General features: G+C 40.2%; 2 protein-coding genes across 10 annotated transcripts in view; one reads left to right on the top strand and one right to left on the bottom strand.

Annotated features, from left to right (window-relative positions):
- The window catches only part of RMI1 (RecQ mediated genome instability 1), a 7,522-nt gene extending 6,987 nt beyond the window's left edge, over nt 1–535 (bottom strand). Inside the window, exon 1 of one of the 3 annotated variants that reach the window (XM_019478034.2) lies at nt 480–535. The gene's annotated coding sequence lies outside the window, so the exon portion shown is untranslated. Of the gene's footprint in view, nt 1–2; nt 207–440 lie in introns of those variants that run through there. The other 2 variants (XM_019478033.2, XM_014608665.3) reach the window with 2 other exon arrangements.
- On the top strand, nt 329–23,124 carry HNRNPK (heterogeneous nuclear ribonucleoprotein K). Of its 7 annotated transcripts, none has more exons than XM_019478040.2 (16): nt 329–413; nt 2,300–2,378; nt 2,481–2,560; nt 3,427–3,524; nt 5,128–5,184; nt 6,743–6,786; nt 7,683–7,755; nt 9,014–9,127; nt 9,826–9,954; nt 10,745–11,052; nt 11,299–11,353; nt 19,763–19,813; nt 20,934–20,955; nt 21,034–21,116; nt 21,637–21,806; nt 22,658–23,124. In XM_019478040.2, the coding sequence occupies exons 3-16, from the start codon at nt 2,512–2,514 to the stop codon at nt 22,686–22,688; spliced, it is 1,284 nt and encodes a 427-aa protein (XP_019333585.1). In that variant the 5' UTR covers nt 329–413; nt 2,300–2,378; nt 2,481–2,511; the 3' UTR covers nt 22,689–23,124. The 7 variants fall into 7 exon arrangements, with proteins under 7 accessions (XP_019333585.1, XP_019333582.1, XP_019333584.1 ...); XM_019478037.2 differs by having other exon boundaries at nt 8,987–9,127; nt 22,597–23,124; XM_019478039.2 differs by having other exon boundaries at nt 3,415–3,524; nt 22,597–23,124.

The raw sequence follows: 23,124 nt of genomic DNA, 5'->3' as shown, positions 1-23,124 counted from the left end.
ACCTCCGTCCGGGAAGCTCTTCTGCCGGAGTGACCCCCCCACCCCTCCCCGCGAGCGGACGTGGGATGGGGGGTTTCGAGCCCCTCCCCCACGCGCTCCGTGTGCGCGTAAGGGCGCGTGGTGGGGGTCGAGAACTCGGTGTACCGCGGACACCCCAATCCCCTCCTCGCGAGCCGCCCCGGCAGCCAATCAGAGACGAGGAAAAGAGAGCTGAGGGGCTCGCGCCGGCGCGCGCGCCTTTCAGCCTCGCGAGAGCGACCCGCCCCGCCCCCTCCCCTCAGGGCGATCAACGAGGCGGAGTTTTCGCCGCCGCCATTTTGTCTCCCCACAACGGCGACCGTTCTTGCGCCCCGCGCGCTCCCCGGCTGTCTCCGGTCGCCATCGCCGCTCGTCTCGCCACCCCGGGCGCGCAGGTGAGCGGCGCCTGGTGCGCGACGGACCTCTCGGCGGCGCGAGGGGGAAGCACAGAGGCGCCTCACCCGGGCCGCCTCCTCCTAGTTTGCGGGCCCCAGCCGCGCTGCGGCGGCAGCTGCCACACGGAGGGCGGGGCAAACTGGGCGCCGCCTTCCGCGGTCGATGGGCAGCTCGACCAGCCAATCGGGGCGCGGGGGGCCCCGGGTTGAGCCAATGGCGTGGTCGCGCGGCGCGTTGGCGGCGGCGGCTGCTCCCCTTTCTCTCGCGCAGTCGGCGGGGGCAGGCGGCGGGCGCGGCGCGGTAAGGCGGTAGTGGCGGCGGCCGCCCGGGAGCGACCGATGCGCGGTCCTGGTCCCACGCGCGCGGGCGGGAGATCGTAGTTGGGGGAGCTGCGCTCAAGAGCTGAGGGGAGAGAAGCCGCATGGCGGGGGGGGGGGCGAGGCCACGCGGCGTTGGAGCCAGAGCTGGGCCTGGGGAAGGGGGGAGGGGCGGGCGCCGCGCGGCTCTGTCAGGCGCCTCCTTTGTGTGTGTCCCGGGTTGCGAGAGGCGGCTGGCAGCGGCCGCGTGGTGTAGGCCCTTCCGCCCGGGGCTCCGCCTAGCAGCGAGCGACCGCCATTGCAGCTGCCGCCATTTCTCCGCCGCCGCCGGGCAGGCCCGGGGCGGGGGCGCTCGCGAGGCTGAGCGAGGGAACTCCGCTTGTTCATTCCCCGCCGGCTTTGGGACCAGCAGGCTCCTGGGCGCGCCACCGTCGGATGCTTGCGGGGAGGCGGAGGACGGGACGATCTGGGTGCCTGAGGGGAGGGCTGTGAGTGGGCACCGCTGCGGCAGGCCCGGGGTGGGGGGGAACGGTCGCCAGTCGTGCGGACGGGTGCCTGTGTCTTCCCTAGTCTCTGCAAACGTGTGGGCTGGCAGTTAGCGCGAGGTGAAGGAGTTAATGTATTCCGGTTATGCTAATAACGCGTCCCCTCCAGCTAGCTGGGCTGCTGCTAAATGGCGGACTGCCAGCCACTGGGAGCTGTTGCTGGAGGCTAAACCTCCAGAAACTTGAGGCAGAAAATAAGGAGGACCGGAAATGGGGGGACAGTTGCATTAGAAGTGTTTTATGCTCCTTGAAGTTAGGATAGGGCACATTTAAAGAGAATTATAGGGGACATTTAAGGAGGATGCTGAGTCAGTCTCTTTATTTCAGTGGCATTTCAGGCAAATTAGGGTATGTTTGAGTATTCAAATACATACTTAAGAAGTGCTGACCATGGAGAAAGTGCATATTGCTTACAGTTGAAAGGGTTCAGCTGATTTTAATGTTCAGTATATGTTGCTCATATACATAAGGCACTGCACTGAACTGCAGTGCATCTTTCTTATTTTCCTATCTCTGCCTAATGGTAGATAATGTTACAAAGAAAGCCCATTTGTTCATCTATTAAAACATAAACATGAATGTCAGTAGCTTATGTAATTGTATTTCCTTAGTCCATCTAGTTAGAACTAGACAAATGCCAAGAAATAGGCAGATGCCCCCATTGAACGTGTGCAAAACTCTGAAATTAGTGTCACTTTGTATATTGTGATAGAGATTTGTAGCATGTCATTTTGGAATTCAAAGTTGTCATTTGTTAAATCAGAACTTTTAGGTATAATTTGAAAAATTTCAACAACTGACAAACAGGATTGTTGTAACTAGAAGTTTGTGACTAATTTTTGTTTAGATCTAATCAGGTGTTTCGTGTCTAAACTAAAACTTATGTGACAGTCTTCACAACAAAAGCCCAATCCAGCCCCTGGAACTTGGATGTACTGTTATTCAAATCCACATTTTCTAATGTAGTGAAATATCAGAGCCATAAATGAACAAAACCAAACTGATGTATGTTGGTTTTAATAGGCTACTGAAGCAATAGGCTGTTGGTTTTTGATCCCGCCCAGAACACTTCAGTTTTGCTCTGCAAGGATATATAATACTGGTAAGTTCTAGAAGCCGTAGTCTCTTTGCTTGTTCCTTTTAGCAAGATGCATGGGTTGTATTTTCATAAAGTAGATGTACTATCCTTATTATTCTTTGGCAGGTTGTATCTACCAGTCAAAGAATAAAAAGTAATGGAGACTGAACAGCAAGAGGAGACCTTCACCAACACAGAGACAAATGGTAAATTTTATAAAGGGTTGTATTTGTGTTATAGTGGCTACAATACTTTATTTCATTAGTTATTCTTTATAACTTAGGGATGACTTGGAATTCATTCACAGCATCGGGTAAAGTTTCATGTGCATAGATAACATATTTTTTGAAGTTTTTGCTAGTATTGGTGCATTTGAATCCTAATTTGGAGTTGCATCAATATTTCTGTTGTAAATGGATGCTATATATTTTCATTTAGGTAAGTTATATGCTCATACAGCTAAAAAAAGCATAATTCAACTATTTTAATATATTTGATAATTGAAGCCTCAGTACTTAGCTGGTATTTATACTCATCAAAAACAAATACTACTGAACATTATTGTTGCAGAATTTATTTATTTAGCATGGCTTATTGTCTTTGCATTGGTTTGCTCAGGTACTCTTAACATCCAAAAAAAGCTGTTAATTTTGAATTTTACAACTAATTCAATTCTCATCATTATTGATACTAGTAGTTTAAGATAGTATTTGAAATCCTTCATTGGAAATTATTTTAGTCATGGGACACAATTTTTATCACTAATAAACATTTGCATTCAATGACTGAAAGTGATCAACTTCCGAAATAATTATTTGAACTATATTTATTTCTTAGGTTTATAAACTAGGTTACAATTCATTGATCTGCAATCTTATTGGGTATAGAATTCTTGGATTTAGTTACAAGTCTTTAACAGACAGCGTTTGAATTTGAAATCGGTATCATCAGGCTAATTGAAAAGAAAGTTTAAGCAGGAGCATTGAATATGTTTTGGAGTGCATACATTATTGATCGTGACTTAGAAAGTTAAATAAGTATTTGTATTTCTGCCCTATGGACCTGTCTACAGGCAAACGTCCTGCAGAAGACATGGAAGAAGAACAGGCCTTCAAAAGATCTCGGAACACTGATGAAATGGTCGAATTGCGCATCCTGCTTCAGAGCAAAGTATGATTTTTGTAAACAAAGTATAGTAAATCTGTTATTCTTAAAGTGAACATAACAGTTGTAGGCCAACTTCATAATGATTACAATGTCAGACATTTTCAAGGAAAATATAAGGAATTTTTATTTTTATGTGACTTATTCTGCAAACTTTTGCTCTAATTTATTACGCAGTATGTCACCAGGAATATTAAGACCAATATTTTAAAAGATGAAAGTAAAGCTTCAGTGGTTTGGGACCTGAAATTTTGGTAGAAGGGAATTTAATCCAACAGCAGTTTATACAGTTTTTACTCTTTAAAGCTAGTAGCCAACAATAGTTAAGCAATAGCAAGTACAATATAGGTTATTGTCCTAGCATTTGGCTGAAAAGCTGGTTAGGTGTATAGCCAAAGCCCATTCTTTACTCTCAAGTAATAATGAGGATATTCCTTGTTGAAGACGTTCAGCTCACGATTTTAGTCATTTATGGATCTTGACTATTCCAAGGTTAGTAAGTGCAGCCATTTTGCTAATTCCTTAAACACAGGAACTTGGAAGAATAGGGGGGGAATTTCTTATATGTAGATTAATATTTCTCAGTTAACAGGAATAATGACAGTTTTATACTATCTTGGAAATTGCTCTACTGTGTAATTGTCACAAGTGGAAGAAGACAGCATGCAATTTTGTACACTGAAACTTGCTAGCATTAACACCTTGATCACTGAGCGGCACCTTATTGAAGAACAACAGTAGAAGAAAACATTTTTTATATATTCAAGTTTGTACACATATACACACACACACACGTGTGTGTACATGCGCATGCATGCATGTGTATTTTTTTTAAAACTGCATAAACTATTATTTCATTGTGTGCGTGTACATGCACATTAGATTAAATACTAGTACTTTTTGCAGTTTTAATTTTATATTGGATGTCTATTCTAGAAAAAGCTGACGAGTATAAAGAACATGCTACCCAGAAAGAGGAGTATAAATACAATAGTCCTTTGTGTAGTGGCTTAGAAAACACTGTGCTTATTAGGGTTGAGTTTCTAACATTTTCATTTAGCTTTTCTTTGCTAATACAAGTTTGAAATGCACTTTTAGCAGAAAAAATGACTGAAGTGGTATTTGTTAATTGGCATTCCTGACTTCTCAGGTCTTGCATCTCTATAAGAGATCAGTTGTGTAGATATAAACCAAGGACTCTGCTTGATTTCCAAGGACCTTCTGTTGCAAGAAATGATCAAAGAGTACTGGGGCCTGAAAATCAAGTTCTGATACAGCTACAATTACTGGAGGTGGGGGGAGTCTAAAGTGAAAGGAAATTATTTCTAAAAGAAATTAGTTGAAATATACAACAAATGTGGAACCTGTAACAGAACTTTCCAGAGTTGAACAGCACTTGATGTGCTAGAAATTCAAAGATGAAAATGAAATTATGCTGATTTGCAAAGATGTGCTTCTTCCTTGTTGAATGAAAATAACTTTGTTAGACTTTGAATAGCATGTCAGTTTTTTAATATTCAGGTAACACAAAATCAGATGGATAGTTCTTTCTTTTTACCAGTCTTTGCTAAATTTTCATTGTTGCTGTATAATTTTGAATATTTTTCAGAATGCTGGAGCAGTGATTGGAAAAGGTGGCAAAAATATTAAGGCACTTCGTACAGACGTGAGTATTTATGAGTTTGAACTAATTTAACAATGATTCTTTCAGAACACTACATTTAAATCTGATTACATGCATTTCTAGAAATTGAGAAATTCAATTGTAGACCTCAATAGTCTAGTTACAAGCCATTTGTAATGATTATTAGAATAGATGACCTCAAGTTTTTTCAGTTGGTTTTGTAATTAAAACCCAGATTGAGTCATGTGGGAGGAGAGGTTTATATTTAACCTCTTCACTTTCTAACAGGATTCCACTAAATTATACACTTCAGTGAGTTAACATCTTAGTTAGAAATATTGACAAAGCTTAAAACCCTTAATTGCACCATTGCCCATATGTGTGAATCAATTCAAGTATTACTGAAAACCATTGCAGGTGGCTGGCTTAACCCAATGGTAGATGGATATTTTTTTTAAACTTCCTAATTTTTTTTAAACTGTCCATCTGTTCTTACTTTAACAGCTTGCACATGAAGCACAAGGACATTAATGTTACGAAGATTGCATGATTTAAATATGGGTTACAGAACAGTATAGAAACATTTTATTCTGTAATTTGGAAGGAACTTTTCAATGATCATGACTTATTTACCTATTCACATTTTATAGTGGGTTGACTCTTGTGATTAGACACATGTTCAGAATTAATGTTTCATAAAAAAAAAAATTAATAAAACTTGGCAACACTTGTTAAAGAAATATCATTAGTTTACACTCCCATACTTAACATGAGCTACAGTTTCAGCAGTTTTTTCCAAGACTCTTCTGTGTTAAACTCTATTTGGTAGTATATCATTACACAGCCAATATCGGACTTCTGTACATTTTTCATTAATGTTTAAAATTTTAAAATAGTAAATGAACTCCTGTAAAAAATATGCGTGAAATCTTATAAACTAGCAACCAGAATCGAGGCTAAAGCTGAAATGGTCAGGAATCATGCACGTTAACTTCAGCAGCTAGTGTTCTTTTCTTTAACTTTTTTTCTTTAAATCACTTAACTGAATCCAGATGCTATATGCAGTTGTCTGGAGTACTAATTTACCCAGTTTGCCCAGGGTTTCAGTAATCCGAATCTCAACAGGTTTTGTGTCTACCCTCATGAGCCAGCCTGCTACTGAAACATCGTATGTTAAAAGTTAAAAAAAAAAAAAAAAAAAATAGTATAGACAGATCAAGTAACTCTTTACGGTCCATAAATGTTAAGCCACAGTCAATGTAGCAATCCGTTATTGTGTTAGTCTTCAGAACAACTTAAGCTTGTTTCATTAATTGAGAGTAATGAGTATAGTTTGTATTAAATTAAAATTTATTGCTTTTCCCCCTTTTCCCTCTCCTTGTTTTTTTGGCCATATATCTCCGTTGCCCATGTACTGGATCGACTTGCCCCGCGTTGCCCACCATGACGTTGGCCCATCCGCCCCTGAACGCCCATGTGAAAACCCTGGTTGGCTATGCCCAAAAATGTGCTCGTTGCCAAACGGGTACCATACTTGACAACTTCCGATTGAATACCCATGCCCAATGCCAACATCCACGACCGCCAATGACCAATGCAGTACAATGCCAGTGTTTCAGTCCCAGACAGCAGTGGCCCCGAGCGGTATGTCCCAACAGTTTATGCCTCACTGCCTGATTAGAAAGAGAGAAATGTATTTTATTACCTGCCTTTATATAATTAAATAGTATCCCCTTATAGACGGTGTATTGTTTTTTCAAGTTTTCTGTCTTATTTTCCCCATTAAGTCTTTTTGTCACTGAACTTTTACGTGAGTTGCCCACCCAAACAATCCACTAATTTTATTTCAATGGAAGGAGCACAGCTTCAAGTGTTGCATATTCGCTGCATTGTAAATCAAATTGTTTCAAAATAGTCTCTCGCTCTGTCTTTGTGGCCCACCTTGCTCCCCAACATTGCCTGTTCATAATTATTTCTGATGAAATGCTAACTCTCTGGTTCACTTTCCTTCACTTCTCATTTGTGTTGTCTTTTTTTGTCTTGCATTTGTATTTGTTTTCTTGCAGAGCCCATTAGTAATCTAATTTCTAACTGGTCTCATAACCTTACTCCAAATACAATGTTCACCACTTGCATATATCCCCACTTTTCCTACGAGAAGGTGTGCCAGTTTTACCAATGTAACAGCGAGGGTATCCTAAATTAGTGGTGGCGGGGAATATGAATATTCACATCTGCTTTCAGCTCTGCGTCAATTTCTTGCCCACTTAATCTGAGCCCTTCCAAAAGTCCATTCTCTCTCTCTTCTCTTTCTCTCTCTCTGCAAGACCTAATCTTAAATTTATCATGTATATATTGGGCATAAACAAGATGCATGTGTTGTAAATTCATTAAACAGGTTTACTTTAAAGGGGGAATATTAATTGTAAATTCTACCCTGTAGTATTTGTGTTTTGAATTTTATGATTATGAACATAAAGCTTACTTTTACTTTTTCTTTTCCACCTCCATATTATCTGACACTTTATGGCCTCTGACAGCATATTGAGTATAAGCGCGGATATAGAGACGATTGGAGAAATTTTGAAGAAAATTATACCTACTTTAGAAGAGGTATGTCTGTCTCTTCTGTTTGCTTCTTCAGATGTAAAACTAAACATTAACTTTTCAACTGATGTACCATTCTGTGGTGCATTTTTACATAATTAAGCTGTTTTGTTTAATCAAGGTGCAAGACATAAGATTTTAGAATAGCAGTGTTTATTGTGTTCTGTTCTTGGATAGAAATCAGAAGGAATAGAAGATAACAGTGTGGCTCCTCTAACAATTTGGAGCTTGCCCTATACTCCTTAAGAGCATTTGTGTTACTTACACAAAAAACAAGGGCCAAAAGTGAATAAAATTCCTCTGCTTCATTTTATTATCAGCTGCTTCATCTGTTTTGTATCATGATACATCATGTTCTGTTTTAATTGTATGTATATTGGAACAATGAAAATACTGTATTTTTTAGCAAAATATGTAAACATTTTATTCATTTAAGTGTATTTTGGCTATTATAGAAGTAGTGATTTCCATTTATTGTGCTTTTCACTCTGATATAGAAAAGGGTTTAAACAAGAATGCATGTGCCTTGCAAATGTACAATAATTTAGTGTTTGCAGTATTTAGACATCCTCCCTTCTTGACTTAAATTCCTGGTGTATCACTGCCGTTACATACATAATTTGGTTTTCAGGTACCTCAAAGAGCATAGAATGAGGCCAAGAACTTTGTTTTGTACTCTTCGGTGTATTTTACAAAATTCTCTAAAAACTGAGACCTTGCCCTAATTTTAGCTCATTCTATGCTGCACTGGGATTCCTGAGCAGCCATGAAATCATTGCAGTACAAACCCCTAACTGAAAAATAGCTTTGACTCCGGCCTGCCACAAAACTTTTACTGGTATTTGTGATTAGAAACGAATCGCTTATATCAGTAAAAATACAAGTGTTACAGGTATGCAGTTTATACTTGTAACAAAACAGAAAGTTGGCATGCCTCAGACTGGTTAAAAATGGTGGAACCCTAGTTACGATTTGCCTGCCCTTCGCGTGCCCCCCGCCCTCCTCCTTCCCTTCCCCCCCCCGCCCTTCCCCCGAATGTATGTGTGTTGTTTGCTACCGGTCTAAACTACATGGTTTTCTGTAAGCAGTGTAGTTTAGACTGGTTCTGCCTGAGACTTTTTAAATTGTTTGTTAGATTTTTATTTTATGCTAATTAATGTTTTTTAAAGTGTTTGTAAGAATTAGAATTTTCCTAAACATTTGCAACAGAATTTGTTTTGCATGTGGTTGTCTTAAGGGGTTTTCTATGAACATTTACCAACAGTACCAACACTACAAAGGAAGCGACTTTGATTGTGAATTAAGACTACTCATTCACCAGAGTTTGGCAGGAGGAATTATTGGTGTCAAGGGAGCTAAAATCAAAGAACTTCGAGAGGTATTATCACTTTTGCCCTTGAGATCCAGCTTTGTCTTCTGTACTAAGTAGTTTTGTATTTGTACATGGGTTCTACCACGATAGATTCTATGGCTGTAACTTTAGTTTATACAGTCCGAAGAACACTTTTTTTTTTTATCTGATTTCTGCACTAGTCCAGGGGTCAGCCAGTGACTTAGCAGGTTGCTAGCAGACATATAGTCAGTGAAAGGCAGTAGAACCTGGGAAATCTTTTTTTGTTTGTTTGTTTTTGGTCTTATCTGCTATAGTCTAATTGAAATTTTCTCCTCCCCTTAATCCTAAAACCAGTTGAGATATTTTATCATGATACCTTTTTGTCATTTTTTTAAAATTGCAAAGTTTTAATATTTATACCTTGGTATCGGGTTATAGACAAGTACCTTTATTAAAAATACTGAGTAGCAAATTAGTGTACTTAATAGAATTTGGGTAGATCAGTTTTAAATGTTGAGGGTTTTCTGTAGGCTATCAAGCACCAACATTTAAAAGATTGGGAAATGTGCTACTATTTGGGAACACATCTAATACCCCAAAAAACTAAATTCTTTATTGATTAGGTTTAAATTTTAATTTGTCTTTAAGAATGTGTTTTATGTATTTTATAATATGTATGTGTTTCAATAGATAACTAAGGTTGCTTTAAAATAATTGTAGTTCAAACTTTTCTTTTTGAACAGAACACTCAGACCACCATTAAACTCTTTCAAGAGTGTTGTCCTCATTCAACTGACAGAGTGGTGCTTATTGGTGGGAAGCCTGACAGAGTTGTGGAATGTATCAAGATTATCCTGGATCTTATTTCAGAGGTGACATGTTTTAGATGGCTTCATTTAAAGACAAGTACAGACAACCCCCACTTAACATTTTTTTTTAGCATTATTTCACTATAAAACCCTCATTTGAAATTGATACCTAATTTCACTTAGTGCTCATTGAGTTTCGCTGTAACACTTGCAGTTGCCATCTTGGGTCATTAAAAACAATTGTGGTCGTCAGATACTTTCAGTTCCGCTTAACGCTTGGTTTTTCAGGAACCAATTAAGAGCGCTAAGTGGGGATTGCCTGTATTTGTTCTGAGATAATGGGGATCTTTTCAATTCTAGAACGTTAGTAGCAACACAGAATGAGCATTTGGTTGTTAGTAGCCTGTGTTGAATGAATTAGCCTCCAATTTATATAAAAGAATTGCATAATATGTATATGTTCTTCTTAGTTTTAAAACAGCAATTTGGCAACAACCAAAAATGTTCCCCCCCACCCCTTACCTAATATTTGGGTGGGGGGGGGAAGCGGTGTTAAAATGAGAAACTGAATTTACCCCTTACTCTGAAGTCAATCTTTGTGGGAAGTGTTGCTTAAGCAGGAAGTTGGGATGTCACTTTTTGATCTGCTGAATAGATGCAGTAACGGGACATCATTTCTTAGGGTTGCTAGGTGTATTTTTCAGAAGTGTGACACTTGCCTGAAATGTAAAGGAACGATCTCTTACAGTATAAAAGATCTGCTATCTTAAACATTTCATGAGATATTAAATATACTAATAATAGGCATAAGATAAAATGTTTTACTTTGTTTTATTATTATTATTATTATTAGTCTCCAATCAAAGGTCGGGCACAGCCCTATGATCCCAACTTCTATGATGAGACCTATGATTATGGCGGCTTCACAATGATGTTTGATGATAGAAGGGGGCGCCCTGTAGGGTTTCCAATGCGTGGAAGAGGAGGATTTGATAGAATGCCTCCAGGTCGTGGTGGGCGCCCAATGCCTCCATCAAGAAGAGATTATGATGACATGAGCCCTCGTAGAGGACCCCCTCCACCACCTCCAGGTCGTGGTGGCAGAGGTGGCAGCAGAGCTCGTAATCTTCCTCTCCCCCCTCCTCCTCCTCCTCGTGGCGGGTGAGTTGTACAAGAATACGTACAGCATTTTAAAAGAATAATATAGAATTTTTGATTGATAGTCATGTCTAATGTCCCATAGTGAATGGAAATGTAGTGTATTTTATGTTAAATATGCTATAGGTATATTTTTTCTATCTGGGCTAAAGCAGTTAGGATTTGTTGTTTGAGGAAAGGCAAAATTTGAACTAAAATATGTAAATAGTGTGTCAAAACATGAGAGTCATGATACTTCTTTCATTTCAGTGATCTGATGTCTTATGACCGGAGGGGAAGACCTGGTGACCGTTATGATGGAATGGTAAGGATTTTTTAAGTTGTACAGCATCTTTGTGTTTGCTGAAACAAGAATTTGCCTCCTTAGATATCCGTGTGCACTGGGGTATGTGCGTCTTCCTGTCCAACTTCTGAAAATCAGGGATATGTTGGAGCAGTACAGATGTTGCCTCATGAAAAGGAACATTTAAGACAAGGGTTCTCAGCCATCCTTATTTCCCTATTAACTACAGCTTGATTTGAGTTAGGTTAGTTTGTTGAGTGCTGGGTTTTTTAATAGTTGTTTCTTAGGGCCACATTTTTGAGAAAATTGGCTAATATCTTTTGATTAAGTACAGGTTTTCCCCCACTTTACGCCGTACATTCATTCCTGGAAAACAGCGCGTAACTCCAATTTACATAAAGGGAACCCACTTTACAACGTAACAAATAGAGATACATTCCAAGACCTCGACCCCCTCAACTACTGATCCCCAGGCCTGTTTCTGCCACTTTTACAAGACAATTTTGGTAGTCACCAACAGCAGACAGTAGGAGATGGAGATAGGAGATAAGCTAGGGGGACGTTTAGAAGCCATAATGGGGATGGCAAATACAGAAATGTGTCACAGTTAATGAGTGAGGAGCACAGATCCACACAGGAGACTATATTTTGGTGTGTGTCACTACGCCCAATGCTCAACACAAAGCTGCTGAATGCTGGCTTCCACCACACCAATCACATGAGAGTGAATTTACCTCGCATATAACGAATTTTTGATATAAAAAGGGTCATCGTATAAGGATGAATTTACACATACAGAACCCCCATAAAGTGAGGGGAAACTGTATTACTCTGATCTATTTAGAAAAATTCATGTCTTATGGAGTTCTACTTCATTGTTAGTTATATTTGTGTCATTTGCTGACACGCATGTATCTGAATAACCATAACAAGTCAGAAATCTGTTTTTTCTGTGTCAGTAGTACTGTTTTTATTCCTGTCCTGATCACCCACAAGGTCCTCCAGTGTTGCTGATAGAAATGTTTCTATACACAAATGTGTGCCTTTAGGGCAGGGGTGGGCAATTATTTTGGGTGGAGGGCCGCTTACTGAGTTTTGTCAAGCCATGGCAGACCAGATGATAGGCAGCCAAGGGCAGATACATTTTCTTAACTTTTTAGGGATCCCGGGGGCCAGATAGAATGGCTTGGTGAGCTGCATGCGGCCCACGGGAGAGCAAAGTATGTTTCCTGCCGTGTATTCTTCACTGTAAAGCCTATTTTTGCCCACAGGCTGGTAAGAGCTCAGATAACCCTATGAGTTCTGTAACTCTGACTGTAACAAGAGTGAATTATGATTCAGGTGTCTTCTCCGTGTTGTCAGCCACTGCACATTCACAAGAATGTGGCTAGGTTTTTGCCTACATTAAAAGAAATTGCATATGTAAATGGTTTTCAAATTGTGGTTTTTGGTATGGAAACCCTGATGACCTATTGTAGAACAAAGAGTTTGGGGGTAATGGTGGAACAAGCTAGGAAGCGATGTGCTGCCACTCCTGGGCCAGATTTTCTGGCTCTGTCCCCGTTTTTATGATAGGGGAAGGAGTTCTGTGACAGAAGTGATGAAAGAATTCCATGATTTCAGGGAGTTTGAAAAATACTAGGATAAACAGTACTTGCCTGGTTTTGAATTCTGTAAGCATGTGGAATAGTATACATCCCATTGAGTTCTCTTGTCTCTCAGTCCATTTGTTTCTTGATCAGGGAGTCTGACAAATTCCAAGACTATTTCTTCACCAGTGGTTCCCACCTTTTCATTGTCGGGGCATTTTTCCACAACTTTTTTTTAATGTGGTGCCATCATCTATTGAGAACCATTTTTGGTGCTGTCTCAGGTTACCTCATTAGTTCTCAACTGGCTGCTGATGTCATGGCCAGGTAAAACTGTCCCATGCTCCTGGTGCACAGCCAGACCAGAAAGGACTACAGCAGACAGAAGAGCCAGTCCTTTTTAGTCCAGCTACAGCCCCAACTCCTACACCCCTTTTTGGTCCAACCCTGCACAGCATCTTCTGGAACTGTCCTGTGCACCTCTTGTTTCCTGGAGCAGTGTGCAGGGGTAGGATCAGGAAGGGGTATAGCATAAGTTGGCTTTCTTGCTTGCTTTAGGCTTATCAGAGAACCTCAATGTAGACTGGAGGGTACACCTGACGTATCCCTTCACATAGAGCACTTTTTACCTGGCTGCCACAGTGCCTGCCTCATAGCCACCCAAGAGGGTCTCGTGGCACCCTAGTTGAGCTACTTCTGTACACTCAGAGCATAAATGTCAAGGGCAAGAGAAGGTTAGGATGATTGGCTTGATGGCTGACAGACTTTAAGTTCGTTAATAAGTCTCTTTTGATATGGCTATTTTTTGGGGGAAATAACTCTCCAGAGTGTTTTCCAAGACTCCTGCCATATGTATGGTTTTTAAGAAGAAAGCTAAAGGCCATCTTGCAAAATTCTGGAGCATTTAATCAGTTGACATCATTTTGTGACTGCAGTTGTTTCCGTTCAGTATAGGCAGTCATGGCCAGAGTTCTGATTCTGCTCACTGAAAAAGGATGTTTGCAGTGTTTGTCACTTGTTACACCATTACACCTGGAATTCAGAAAGAAACCTTCATAGCAATCATCCACTGTCACAGCTGATTTCATGCTTTGTATTTTTAAGACTATTAACCCCATCTCGGGGCATAAACAGTAGTAGCTGGGACATCTGGGAGGTAGATGTCTGAGGTAACAACATAGATTTAAAGTTTTGTTCTTTTTTCTGACCTTGTCTGGAACCTCAAGACAGTAGGTTTGACAAGACATGCCTTTTATTTTCTGTGTAACACTGAAATTAAGTCAGATGCATAGTTTATTAGAATGAGAGATGAGTTCAAGAAAACGTGATCAGGGGATTTTCATGCTGTGTCTAGCCTCTTTGGAGAAACCTCGGATGTTACCTACTATATTAGGAAGCTACTATTTTCCCACAACTAGGACGCTAGATTTCTTGAGTGTTATAATTATAAAAAAGTTTTCCAACCTGCTTTTTGAATCTTCAGAAACAGAAAAAACAAGAAATTCAGGACTTGAGGTTCCTTGCTTTTGGGGGGGAGGGAGTTTGTCTTAAAATTGTTATAGAAATTGTACATATTTGCCCCTTCTCCAATACTGAATGATGCCAAAAGCACCTTCGTTTATTTTAAGCTAAGGATACAATTTGATAGTAAGGGATAGGCAAGCTGAATCCAGGTGCTGTTTCTAGGGCCAGACCCAGTAAGCTGATTTGAATATACAGATGAGAAGTCTGAGCAAGGGGCTGAAACTATAGACTTGAACTTAAACATATTACAAAACTGCCTTATACTTAGCAGAAAAGGTCAGTTTCTGAAATTCTGAACTGTTAACAGGATCTCCAGGCTGATTTCATGCTTTTTCTCTGAATTTGATCTAAATCAAGCAGACACAGGTGCAGTTGTCCTTAAAATGTTTCAGGTAAAGACTTGATGTTCTAAAAGAAAAACACTGCTTTGTAATTTGGCAATATTCCAAACAAAAATTGATATTGAAATTTCAAACACATTAAATATTTTGAGGAAGTAATTTCTATAGAAACTTAAACACAAGATTTCCCCTAGCTATCAAGTCAGTTTGGACTTCTGTATGATTATTTTACTAAGGTGTAAAAAGTGTAATTTTCTAATGGTTTGCACTAATGGCACATAATAACCGTACTAGATTAGGCCAGGTTACCGTCTGTTTTTCTGTCCTAATTGCAACACTGGCCAGTACCAGAAAATTCAGAAGATGGTGCAAAAAGCCTTCTGGATTGGGCATTTGGGGGTTGTCTGCTTCCAGGGAAAGTTTCTTCTTGTCCCTGATAGAGCAGGGCTTTTAGATCTGAAACATCAGTTAGTGAGTTCAGTTATTTTCTGTTGGCAGGCTTCAATATAAAACATAACATCTTACAAACATCTTACAACATCTTACAAACTAGGCTGCTGCCTACAAAAGCATATGCCCCTCTGAACCAGTTAGTCTCTAAAGTTCTGCCCTGCTTGACTGTAGACTAACATAGAACCAACCACCTCTACTCTTAATTATCTGCAGAGTTCTAAGTTCACATATTAAACCCTGAGTGAACTTTCTTTCCTTCTGTGAAGGAACTGATGATTTGAGTCCACTGAGTCCTTTACATACTGAAATTGAGTATATATTAGTGAATTAATGGCAAAATAATTACAAAGGTAAAAATATCCCAGATTCCATAATCTGCACTGTGGTGTGGGGCTGAGGGGTTGGTTGGTTGTTCTTTATTTTTGTGTAGGTTTTTTTTCAATTCATTGATCAGTCTTAAACTCTTAGTATGCAGGGGTATTCCAAAAACCTGATTACTTTTTTTTTTAATGTAGCTATTATCCTTATACCCTGTTTCCCTTCTATAAGGGGAATCTAAATGGATTAGTAAAATGGGAAAAAGTCATTTACTTTCAAACTTGCCCTGTACTAGATACGATGCTGTTTGGAGACATGTCCAAAATGGGTAGAGAAAAATGTCTCCGTAAATTACCATTGCATGTTTCCTCAATAAGAAAAAAGAAAATCCTAAAATGACCAGTAGTTTGCAGTTCTCCTCATACGTGAGGGAGAGAATATTTTCCAGTATCCTAACAGCTATTACTAGGACACTCAATTTTCCCTTAAACAACATTTCAAGGAAAATTATAGTCTTAAGCTGAAATTGAATATGTATTAGTAAGTTAATGGCAAAAGAATTATAAAGGTAAAAATATCCCAGATCCCAAAATTGCGAAACTAGGAAACTTGGAGTTAACCTTGCCTGAAAATAAATTGAACATGTTAACTGCATTTCCATACCTGTGAAATGCATGTTAACTGTATTTCTATACCTGTGCATTTCCGTACCTGCATTTCTTTTCCTCCATACCTGGAGGAACCCAAGAAACCTCAACTGTGTTCAGTTTTTAAACCTTACTCATTCTCTCCTGTAGTGTTACTACAGGGCTCAGTTAAGGTGGTAACACTACAGAAAGGGAACAAGTAAGGTTTAAAAACTATAATTTAGAAAAACTAATAATTAGGGGTGCGTCAGTATATTGGTCCATATCTTAATGGCACTGATAAAAGGAAAATTGACATTATTGGCAGTCAGCTTCTTTGGCTGATGTGGCCGATTTAATATCACTGATAAATGCCACATGCACGTGCACAGCCACAGCTTGCGCAGCCACAGCATGCACACAGCCAGCCCAGCAGCTTGGAGAGCAGCGTCCAGCTGGTAAGTCTGTTGAGGAAAGGGGTGGAGGGGGAATGAAGGGGCGCTGGGGGGGAGGGGCAGATGGAGGTCCCTGAGGGGGGTGGGGGCTGGGGCTGGGGCAGGCTCTGCCCAGCCGGGGCAGGATGCAAGATGGAGCCATGAACAGCTTGTCCAGGTGACTCAGGGAGGGGGCTGCAGCTCCTGCCATTGTGCACACCTGGTGGGGGAGGCACGGGGCACATGCCCCCCAGATCTGCCTGGGGTGGGAGTGGGCTGCTGCTGGGGGCTAAGGCTGGGGGCAGCACTAGGCTCTTCCCCGTGGTGTGGGGACTACAGCCACCCCAGAACTCACTGTAGCCACCCTTCCCCATGTTGCTGCATGCCCTAAGCACGGCACTGGCCCAACCCCCTGCTGGGAAGAGCCCAACGCTGCCTGCAGCAGCAGCTTACCCTCGTTTCACACAGATTCAGGGAGCATGTGCCTCCCCTGGGGGTGCATGCAGGTTTGAGAGCCACCACCCTCTCCCCCCTGCACATTCTCCAGATGAACTGCCCATCCCAGCCCCTGCCCCAATCCCTCCTTCAATGCAGGGCCTCAGTCTGCCCCAACCCCCACCCCTTCTCTCCCTGCCCATTCCCCCCAAACAGATTTGCCAACCAGATGCTGTTCTCCAAGTTGCCAGGCTGCATATTGGCAGTTGGATAGCTGTTGGCTGATATGGTTAATTAATAATCAGCCATTGGTATCAGCCCAGAAAAATCTTTCTTGGTGCACCCCTACTCATAATCATACTGTTAGTTATTTGTGGTGCAATATTTGTAAGTGTAGTCTTTCCAAGGTTACCTTTAGGTATCTTCCTAATATGTTTAATATTGTTTACTTAAATCTAACGTAGTATATGTCAAGTCTTTTGGGTTTGTGGGTTTTTTGTAATTATTACAAATTTCTTTCTTTTTTTTAACCTACTGATTTAAAAAATCAGTTTAAACTCAAAACTTCTAGCTTCCCCCTCCCCCCCCCCCTTCCCCTGGGAATTTCAGAACATTCAGAACCAAAAGTTCTTGTGCAAATATGCTAAATTTAGGGGGGTTTGTTACCTAAATTTTGGGGTAATGTTTGAAGGAAAAATCGATCTTTGGGTGCATCTAGATGAGTGCAGATGTTTGTTTCCCTGGGTACAAGTAGCAGCGGCACACCTTGCAGCTTCAGGTTTGGGCAGTGTGCTCTGCTGCCATGTGCACTGCCCCTCTTTTTTGTGTGGGCTTTTCTGACCCCGGGATCTTCCAGGGTAGCAGCATAGCAGGTATGTTGCAGCATGCAAGGTAGCAGTGCAGGGAACACCTGCACTGCAGTGTGTGGCACATATTGCATTTGTCTGGATGCAGCCCATATGTCTGGCTGCTGCATTAACCCACAGAGATACAAAACAAAGCAACAAAAATCAGTTATCCCAGCTCCTTTCCCAGTTATTTTGAATGTTCTCTGCACAAGTGTCCCAATGTAGTTTCACCAGTTACCTTTTCTGTGTCCCAAACATTACTCTACACCGTTCAGTAGGTACAATAGGTGATTTTTTAGAAAGATTTTTTTTTTATTTAAATGAATGGTTTTTGTTAGGCCACGTCCTTAGTTGAAAATTTCTTCAGCAAGGATTTAATAGGTTGCAAGAGTCAACGAACAAAGTGGCTTCTTTCATAATGGGCATAAAATGAACTCCCTGTAGAAAAGATGGTGGTCTTTGCCAGCCCCTATAAGGGTTCTCAAAGACCACATTTATTTCAGAAAAGGGCTTTTTGCTAAAAGTCTCCTGATAGCTTTACCATGTATGTGAATTTGCTTACACTAGATTTTTATTATTTTGAGGTAGTTGCTAATTAATGACGTATCATAAATGTTAATGTGGTGAGTCTTCTCATATTTGTCTCACTAGAAAAGTTTGTAAGATGAGCAGTAATGGCAGACAGACACTTGGGAAGAGGGCGATTCCATGTAAATAAGAATTTTTGGTAGAAAAGAATATTAGAACCTGCAGTCATGGAAGTTTCTGCTGCTATCATTCGTTCCTTAAAACTTACTGGAATATCACCAATGCATGAAGTTTCAATTAGTTTTTAAGTTCATTTAAGATTATTCAGGTTGCAAATTCTGACTTCAAGGTTCAACACTTCTTAAAGGACTCCTTCAAATTATTTTAACTTTTGATGGATTTACTTTCACCAGCTTAGAAATCATTTTACAGCCTTCAGACCAGAGCTCTGATTTTGGGGAAAGATAGGCAGCATAGTTATGGAACACAAATGGTGCTAGCATCCTAAATAGAACTGAGAGGAAATCTTTCGTATGAATCCTGGAGACGGGAACATCCATGTAAGCAGTTGTAAAACAGCACATTGTACCTTTAGTACAAATGCGGAAGCCGTGAAGAAGGGTTGTCATAGGTAGAAGTATAGCTGCTGCTTGAAAGGGGAAATTATTGGGCAGAATATGAAAGTGGTTAACAGCACAAGGTTGCCAGTGCCTGGGGTTAACCTCTGCCAGTAGGAGGCTTAATCTGACACCTGGTGAAGATTTCAAAGATCAAAATACTGATTGTCCCATCCACAATACTACAGAGTAAAAAAGGAGGAAATGTTGTCATTGGCTCCACTCCAGTTCCCAGAATATAAGGAAGGCAGAAAAGGCCTTTTGGGTGCATTTCTGGGAGGCTAAAGAATGTTTGTCTGTAAATAGTACACCCACATGGGTACAGTGACCATAGGTCCCGGTTTGCCTGGGACAGTCCCAGATTTTGAAGGCCAACAGCAGCCGGTTGTGGAAAACTAAAATGAGAATCTAAGGCACAGAGTGCAGTCCAGCAGAGTGGCACAGAGTGCCAGGCAGCTCCACCTCCCCACTGGACTGCACCCCTGCCCACCAGCCTCTGACACTGCCTGCAACAGGGATGCTGACTGGGGGAGGGGTGTATGGGCAACAACAGTGTCCCAGTTGCCCTAGAGTTCCTACGCGGGCTGGGTTGGATTGGCACGCACATGTGTGTGTGAGAGATGGTTTTATTTGGTTAGATAAAGGTCTTTTTTAGGACAGATTCCTTTCAGAGATATTTATTTTTCCTCTTCCTGTTTTTTCCCCTTGTGTTTTAAGATGATGCAGTGTCATGTGGATGCTTGTGATGACATGCAGCCACCAGAGCTGGTAAGTGAGCTCTCATTCCCCTCATTTGGCTTCAGTGTAATTGTTGTTTGTGAAGAATGCCTATTTAAGTAGGTGAGAACATCCTCAAACAGTAAGAGGACAGAAGGCCATCTTCAGCTTGGGTGTAGTTCATGATATGCTTTGTAAAATAATATTACTATTGTGCAATTCTGTGAAGCTGCCATTTTGAGATAATATAAATGTTTAATTTCACTTAGTATTTTTCATTTGCCCATTTCTGAGCTTTCCTCCAGGAACTGTGCTGCTAGTTTGTCCCAGAGTGGAAATGTGCAGAGGTATTGTCAAAAGAGAGAGCTTCAGATTAAATCTCTCCCTTTTGCACTCTATTTTTTTTTAGTTGTGAATGTTTGTCACATAATTGGAGTAACACCACTTTGTGGAGCCAACACCACAACTCTTGCTCCTGGAATTTCAATTCTAGCAGCACAATTGGTGTGTATATGTCCTGTTTGTGAATCGCCTGAGACAATATAATATACTCAAGCTAACTATTAGAAATAAACTACTGTACGTTTTTATTAGCTTTTGGATGGTACATATTCTGTTGGTTATTAAAACTAATGTTTTTGTCATACAATTGTAGATAAATACTGACTTAAGTTCATAGCTTTTTCACTAATTAGATTGTATATCTAGAAAATAAATTTGGACTATGGCTTTGACTGGAAATCACATTCGCTTGTCTCTTTGTGCTCTTAGAGCTTGTTCATATTACACTGCAAGTTTCTGTTGCTAAGCAACATGATTACATATATTCATAGCCTAGTAGCAGCAGATCATCAGAGTGATGAATAGCTTCTATTTTGACCTGGTTCTAAAAAATGGAGTGTTGAGGGGGTTTTTTGGATCCTGAAACTTTTTAAATATCTGCACGTTCCCATTTCTCTGAGTAGTTTGGTAAACTATAGTTAGACTGTTTTTAAAAAGTGACCAAACCTGACTAATTTTGAATATAGGAGAGCGTTGCAAATTATAATAGATACAGTAGCCTCCTTAATTTTTTGACAGCAGCTGAGTACGTCAATAGGGTATGTTAAGAACATTGCTTGATTCATTACAAAAGTTTTAAGGTTTTTTTTTTTCTTTTTTCCCTCTATAGTTCGAGGGTGGGTCTGGATATGGTAAGTTTTTTTTATATAATTTTTTTACAAAAAATTAGTTTGTTCATTACAAGGGCTTGATGCATACGTTTAAATCAGACTATTCTTATGCAGGGGGCCGTGGTTCATATGGTGATCTGGGTGGACCCATCATCACGACCCAAGTAACAATTCCCAAAGATGTAAGTAATGCTAATTATTTTAACATTGTAATAAAATGCTTGTGTTATGCCAATGAACCAGGATATTTTATGTGCAAATGTTTTGCATTCTTTCAGTATTAATCCATGTTGTTCACCTACCACCAGTCTTCCTTGGAAGATGGTTGGTTGGTTGGTTGGTTGGGTTGGGGGTTTATTTTCTTTCCCCCTGCTCTTTATTTAGAAAGTCATTTTCAATAAGCTTAACCTTTTTTTTAATATGGTGTTCATATTGGACATTAAAAATAGGCTGGTAGACTTAAACTGGCCACCTTCAGTGTTTGCCAAGTCACTTTGACTGGTTCTCCCAAGCCTGGTTTAGAGTGTTTTAGATTGAAAACATTTGGGTGGGGTGTAGGAGGCAACAGGGAGACGGATTTCTCTTGGCACTCTAAAAATCATACGAACTACTGAGCTGAGAGTATTATCCTGAATTCTAGAGTGGTCTTTACAGAGAAGTTACGTCAAAATGTAAATGAGTAACTTTTTGCCTCCCCCCTAGTTGGCTGGATCTATCATTGGCAAAGGAGGCCAAAGGATCAAACAGATACGTCATGAATCAGGAGCTTCAATCAAAATTGATGAACCTTTGGAAGGCTCAGAAGACCGGATAATAACCATCACAGGCACACAGGACCAGATACAGAATGCACAGTATTTACTGCAGAACAGGCAAGTTGAAGTCTAATGCAGCACCAGTGCTTTCATTGAAACAGATTTTTTTTCTCACTAAATCCTAAAGCTTTTCTTCTTTATGATGTAGCTTTTGCAAGGGGAAGGGTGTTTTAAAAATATCTGTTGGGACCTAACTTTTCTACTTAGTAGTTCTGCCTTCATTTTCTTCTCTTCTCCATTCTTACTAAAATGAAGACTCCCTCAAAACTAATCTTGCTGGAAGACGCCTTAACCAAGCAGTCCTCTCATTTCTGTGGTGAAAACTGCTGCAAAAACTACTATAATAAATTATATAGAGCCTGTAGAAAATATAGAAGATTTCAGTGGATGTTGGTCTAGTTCTGTGTGGAAGACTAGTGATTTTGTTGTTTTTAGATAACTAAATCGACAACAAATCGCAGTCTGCCATATGGCACAGACCATGCCTCTACAGGACAAGTTGAAATCGATTGGTGCTGGAAATGCAGCATTTCACACCTTACTGGCAATACTTTGTCTTTTCTGCCAAGTATTAACAGCTTTAGATTTAAGTTGCTTCATTTTGCTTTATTACCACACTGGCTATCTAATAAGCGTTTTGTAATACTTAATTTGCCTATTTGACTTGAATAACTACTAATATTGGAATGTGTTGGGTTTTTTTTAATAATCATTAATATTAAAATGTATGTGAAGTTATTAGGAATTTAAATTTTTAATATCTTTTAAAGAATGTCATTGTAAATATTAATGCAAGATGTATGGTCAATCATTCTAATACATGCTTTTTTTTCTTTTTCTTTTATAGTGTGAAGCAGTATGCAGATGTTGAAGGATTCTAATGCAAGATTATTTTTTCTTTTTTATAGTGTGAAGCAGTATTCTGGAAAGTTTTTCTAAGACTAGTGAAGAACTGAAGGAGTCCTGCATCCTTTTTTTTTTTTTTTTTAATCTGCTTCTGTTTAAAAAGCCAACATTCCTCTGCTTCATAGGTGTTCTGCATTTGAGGTGTAGTGGAATCTTTGCTGTCCACCAGATGTAATGTTTTAGATCCTTACAAATATTTCGGGAGGGAGGGTGCGCGAGACTAACTTTGAAATTTTGAAACAGCAGCAGAGTGGATTTTATTTTTTGTTCATTGTTGGTGGTAAACTGTAATGTTTTTCTGTAACTATTGTGAACACCTTGCTTTATGTACACTGTATTTTTTTTGAACAAGGGAGAATAATATTGGTAGTCCTACATGTCCCTGGCATCTATTCAGAGCAGTGTGCAAACTGTAATGCTCTTTTGTAAGAAACGTTTTATGATTTTTAAAATAAATTTAGTGAACCTA

Source organism: Alligator mississippiensis, chromosome 3, assembly GCF_030867095.1.
Source record: "Alligator mississippiensis isolate rAllMis1 chromosome 3, rAllMis1, whole genome shotgun sequence".
NCBI classification, from domain to species: Eukaryota; Metazoa; Chordata; order Crocodylia; family Alligatoridae; genus Alligator; species Alligator mississippiensis.
This window is presented reverse-complemented; position numbering and strand designations above follow the sequence as displayed.